At 49.3% G+C, this 6,000-nt stretch overlaps 1 protein-coding gene across 1 annotated transcript in view; it reads left to right on the top strand.

Annotated features, from left to right (window-relative positions):
* The first annotated feature begins 2,702 nt into the window (after window positions 1-2,702).
* The window catches only part of LOC119440783 (uncharacterized), a 123,941-nt gene continuing 120,643 nt past the window's right edge, over window positions 2,703-6,000 (top strand). Inside the window, exons 1-2 of the mRNA XM_037705662.2 lie at window positions 2,703-2,745; window positions 4,168-4,808. Coding sequence (XP_037561590.1) covers window positions 2,703-2,745; window positions 4,168-4,808 — 684 coding nt within the window. The remainder of the gene's footprint in view (window positions 2,746-4,167; window positions 4,809-6,000) is intronic.

Raw genomic sequence — 6,000 nt, 5'->3', positions numbered from 1 at the left:
CTACCTACCTACCTACCTACCTACCTACCTACCTACCTACTACTACCTACCTACCTACCTACCTACCTACCTACCTCCCTACCTACCTACCTACCTACCTACCTACCTACCTACCTACCTACCTACCTACCTACCTACCTACCTACCTACCTACCTACCTACCTACCTACCTACCTACCTACCTACCTACCTACCTACCTACCTACCTACCTACCTACTACCTACCTACCTACCTACCTACCTACCTACCTACCTACCTACCTACCTACCTACCTACCTACCTACCTACCTACCTACCTACCTACCTACCTACCTACCTACCTACCTACCTACCTACCTACCTACCTAACTACCTACCTACCTACCTACCTACCTACCTACCTACCTACCTACCTACCTACCTACCTACCTACCTACCTACCTACCTACCTACCTACCTACCTACCTACCTACCTACCTACCTACCTACCTACCTAACCTACCTACCTACCCTACCTACCTACCTACCTACCTACCTACCTACCTACCTACCTACCTACCTACCTACCTACCTACCTACCTACCTACCTACCTACCTACCTACCTACCTACCTACCTACCGAGAGTGCTTGCTGTTGGCGTCCATGGCGGGAAAGAGCGCCCCGGAGCGCGGGAATGGCTTTTCTAGGCGCGCCCTAGTGGAATCTTTGCACCTGTGAGGCTGTGGCGCCCTCTCTTGAGTAGTTTCGGTATCAGCGTGGCGTTTTAACAGCGGAGCTGTTTATGCCGAGCGCAATCTGTCCTAGAAAAACAATGTGGGCCGATCCTAGCGGTAGTGCAGAAAGGGTCCAAGCGCAATGGCACATACACCTGTGAGTGTGAACTAGCGAAGCTGAGCCTGCATGAGTCTAGATAAGCATGGTTGGGACTACTTAAGCTTAGTCAGTCATCGATATCCAATCGATAGCCAATCAATAGCTAATCAATAATCGATCAATAATGAATAAATTCCTGAAAATGCTGTGGATGACTTGGTAGTGCTTAGCTTAGCCCAAATACGTGGCTAATACCTTGCGATGCCAATCGGTAGCCAATAAATAGATAATCGATTAATAATCAATAAATTCCGGGAAATGCTGGGGATGACTAGGTAGTGCTTAGCCTAGCCCAAAAGCCATAACTAGCTATGTGCCCATCAGCTCCGCTCTCTTTAGAATTGCGCCTCCAGTGCAATGTACGCTAATTTTTTCGATGGAGTTTTTATTAATTTGGGTTAAGGAATACGTTAATTCATTATGTTTTCCTTATTTTATATTATTTTATACTTATATGGCTTAATTTTACCCCTTTTAGGGGAATTTTATAGGAATTTTATGTCTTATGCATAGCTTGTGTTGTGCGTGACACCCACCGACGAGGGACGACATCCAGGGTCCCTAAAGTGCTCCGCACTTATTCACAGGGCACCTAATTATATCTGTGTGTGCGTCCGGAAAGTGCGATAGGCAGCGCAATGGAAGCCAGGAGCGCGTTGTATTTTTACTTCACATGTCCGTCGATCTGCAACGAAACAGACAAGCAGTACAAGCTGTCTACCATAGCCTCCGAAATCCTCCCATCTCAGAGGCCATATGCCGTCGTCGCGCCTATCTCCCGACTTTAGCGACAGATGGCGCTCGCATCTCAAAAAAATGTCTCTCGTTAGGCTTAGACGCGTTCGAAACGAGAAGCGATCTCGAAAATTCCTCAAGATTAGTCATAACACTCTCTCGGCGAAGCGGCATGAGACTAAGCAAAAGCCGTTTACGCAGTCATTTGCTACGAACGAAGTGAATTCTACAAAAAAATGTGGTTGATCCCTCTTATATAGGAATCGGTATAGAACACGAAAGTGAAACGTGTCTTCACAGAAGTAGTGTAATGTTTATTGCACATTGATATATAATGTCTATTGGTGTTTTGTGGCTAAAGCGCCCTTAGGCGTTGATGCACCCACGCTGACGCCTGGTGGCACGTCTTCTCCATCACGACTACCAACGTCGATGACCATGAGCAACCGTCGTGCATATGGAAGCTGCACTACGCTGCACACGCTAGCACAACGCGAAAGACGAAGCACGTAACTGACACACTAATACAACGCGCAAGACAAAGCACGTAACTGAATCGTCACCGAGTCAAATCAGCGCGTACAGCGCGTCGTAATTGCAGCCTCCGCGATCAACTTCAGAAACATTTTCAGAGCTAATTGCGGAGGCCATGCTCCGCTGTGCTGAGTACGGTGAACGCCACCTAGGTGGCGTTGGTAGTGCTTCTTGATGCCAGCGTCCCTTCGAATGCTGGCATCGAGGCGTCGTAGTGCTGAGACCACCGAAGCGTTCACTGTCGGTGCGCGTTAGTGTCATAATGCAGTACTTCTCTTTTCTGCTCGTAGGCGGCGGCACCGCCCCGAGCAAGAGCGCGGGTACTGTTGCGTTCGGCGACCAGGGGCGCAGCGATCTTGGAAGTAACTCCTGTTTACCTGCGACGAATAGCTTCGGGAGGCTGAAAAGCCGTCCCGCCGGGAAAGATCAGCGGCGCGGCGACATCATGTCTCTACACCTTTCAAAGAGTACGTGTCTCGACACTATAGGAAGAGGAGACTCTTGGAAAAGTAGACGCGTTCTCACGGCCGCTCGACAGACAAGCTGGCCGCCAAGGCCGCTCTCCAAACAGATCCGTCGATGGCTGGCCCATTCCAGGAACAGACGCGTCAGTTCCAGTCAGGTGCGAAGCCACCTGTCTACGAGTGTCCCCTCCTTTATGTGGGGAAGTGAGCAGTGTGTGCCCGAGGGCACTTCTCCGAATGTGGTCGGGCAACGAAGGCGCCGGGGGATTTTGCGGACCCTCGCCCTCTACGCAGACCATCGGTGACTTTCGACGCTCCGATTGGAGGATGGTGGGACCGCAGCTTGGACAGAGGGGTTTTAAGGAGACCTTTGGGGGCCATCGGGAGTGCTCTCCCATCTGCCCTAAGATGTAGCCAGTGCTTCGATCTAGTATGCTTCGATCCAGTCATGTTAGACTGAGGAGACGTATCGTTCTCCTACTTCCCTTGTAAATAATGTAAATAAACCCAGTACTCTTCGTTCTCGATGAGAACCTGTTCCTCCCTTCAACAACGTCTTCAGCGTCATCGTGGATGAAGCGGACGACGGCATGGGCCAGCTACCAATTTGGATATGCCTGACTCCAACTCTTACAACTGCTGGCGAGGCCACGACACCCCAACTCCTACAACAGGTAGCAGCGGCTGTGTAGGCTAGACCTGCAGTTTGACGTCGAACTCGGATAGACCACGACTCCCAACTCCAACAACTGGTGGCAGCGGTGGGATTGACCTCACGGATCTTGGGATGGACGTGGTGACCGACCGGTATCCTGATCAAGTTGGAGGCGACTTGGGAATGACCACCTCTTGCAACTGACTGGATACGGCGCAGAAGGACTGGTGATATGGTGCTGCTTCTGTGGGTAAGCGTTTGGTTTTGGCTGTAAGATTTACCAGGCTTTAATTTCTCTGTGTTTGTAGAATTGAATCGCTGGGGATCTTTTACTTGTATTCTGATTCGGAATTTTGATTTGCGAGTGTATCGCAGCAAGTATTGTGTGACAGCAGAGCCAAAGCTTAAATGTAGTGACCATGGTCCTGTTGAGTTTGACGAGAGCTGGCCTGTTGTGGTTGTGTGAAGAGCTCGAGGTAGACGTAGAGGAGGACTTAGCGGAAGCAGAGATTCGAAAAACCATTCTCCAAAGCGACAATGATTTGTATATCATCGAACATCTCGGTAACAAAATTCTAAGCAAGAAACAGAAACATGAACCAATTAGGCAGGAAAAGGAAAAAAATGAGACAGGAACAGGAAGAAAAGAGGCAGGAATTGAAAAGAATATTGCAGGAGAAATGCAGTCCGGAAGAAAGGGAAGCAAGTAGGAAGTATGTAGCATCGGTGGGGAGAGACATTGGACGTTTGCAGCAGTCAATCGAAGAAAGAGAACGGTGGCTTGAAAAAACGGTAGGTTGGAGGCAGCGAAAGTGGGAGGAAGTCGCTAGCAGGGTTTTGTCAAGAGCCAAAGAGGTTAGTACCTCTGAGGTTAGCAGCGAGTTCAAAGATGAACTTAATGTGTTAGCTGCTAACGATGCCTTAGTGGCGACAGCGGCCGTTGAAGGCCGTAGTGAGAGCGACGAGGTGCTGTGCCAACAGAGCACGGTAGAGACAGCTAGGCCAGCTGTGAATGAATTGGCACAGTCACCGTGTGTGGGCGTCGCAGAAATTGTTAGCGAGGTCGTTAACGAGGAACAGGTCACTGCTGACCCGACAGACACGAGCACCCAGGTCGAGTCAGGGCTGCGTGCCGATGCGCAGTGCGAGCTGGACGATGCAGTTGTGGGCAGTTCGCAGGATTGTGAGCTGCGTAGCTCAAAGGAAAACAGCTGCATGGTTCAGGGATCAGTAAAGCTGTCTGCCAGTCTAGAAAGCCAAAAGAGGGATGATTTAGGCACGAATCATTCGGACTGTGCGGGTGAGACAGCGATCGAGACCGACGAGCTGTGTGCCGATGCACAGCGTGAGCTGGACAATGCAGTAGAGGGCAGTTCGCAGGAGTGCGAGTTGCCTAGCTCGAATAAAGACTGCTGCATTGTTCCAGAGTCGGTAGAGCTGTCCGCCAGTCGGGGCAAAGAGGGAGATGATTTATTAGTAAATCACTCAGACTGTGTGGGCAAAATAGTGATCCGGACCGAGGAGATATGTAACGGTCAGCACGAGGCGCGAGCAGATGACTCAAAAGTGAGTTCGAAGAAGAAGCACCGTAGAAGCAAGGGCCGTAAGGATCGGAATGCGGTAGGGAGTCCGACGCAGCCTAGCAAAATGAAAGGCGTCAAGATGCATGAGCGGGGCGCCAAGAAAAGAAAGGTGCGATCGGCGTTTTCGATTAAAGCGTGTCCGAGTCGCCGGCCTAAAAGCATTAAACGGAGCATGCTCTGCACGAACGCGGACAAAGGGCACGGGGAAATTATGTTCCCCGTAGTTCCGTCGTTTTTTTTCGGGGTGCCGCATGCAGAGTGAAAGAGCGCAAGGGCGCAGGACGAGGTGAAGTGATAGGGAGACGCGACGCGGTCAACCGAGGTCGCTATGAAAGCATGTCGCCAGGGCACAAATTGACAGGGGACTGTGAAGTCTCGACAGAGTTGACGGAATGTCAGGCCTTTTGTTGTCGCTGGTTACCTAGAATAGCTTTCAGGGCGCGACCACCTCGAGTACGGCTCAAAAGTACGAGTTCGTAGTAATTAATCGGAACGACAGGAAAAAGGAAAGGTTCCGTAGAAGCAAACATTGTTTTGTTTGGTTATTTTTGAGCATCTAAAAGTTTCGCGATTTGGGATTAGAATTTTTCAATAAGTAATTTTTGAGTTTTGTTTACTTTTTTCGTTTGAGAAGCTCCGAGGTTTGAAAGATTTGGTTTCCGTAAAGCTTTGGTTTCGCGAAATGTTCATTAATGAGTAGTTAGGCTTTTCTTTTTTTTTTTGTGAATGACTTGAAGCGTCAAGGTCATCTGTTGAAAGCCTATTGTAACGCGCGCGGGTATCAGTTAACCTTAGTTAAAATTGTAAATTTTTCTTTAAGGGTTAAGCGCGTGGTGTTTTCAGTGAATGCATAATTTGCACTGAAAAGGTACGTTCCATTAGCGCGCGTCCTGTGTGGACTGAAAGAAACGGCATATTTAAGACTGGGTCGCTCGTGTGTGTTCGGGACGGCGGTGTTCTGTTTTCTATTAAGCGTGCGTGGAAGCAGTTATTGGCAGACGCGTTTTCTTCTAAAATTCGTGTGAGTGCGTAAATTACGCAAGTTTAGTTTTTTGTTCTTTAAGGCGTGTCCTGCAAAAAACAATAGGGAAAGAAAACGTCTGCGTGAGACGCAAGTATGCGTTGTGATTACGGAGCTCAAAATTGGCGCGATTTCGATTATGTATCCTTCGAGT

The sequence above is a fragment of the Dermacentor silvarum genome, chromosome 2 (genome assembly GCF_013339745.2).
Source record: "Dermacentor silvarum isolate Dsil-2018 chromosome 2, BIME_Dsil_1.4, whole genome shotgun sequence".
Classification (NCBI taxonomy): Eukaryota; Metazoa; Arthropoda; class Arachnida; order Ixodida; family Ixodidae; genus Dermacentor; species Dermacentor silvarum.
This window is presented reverse-complemented; position numbering and strand designations above follow the sequence as displayed.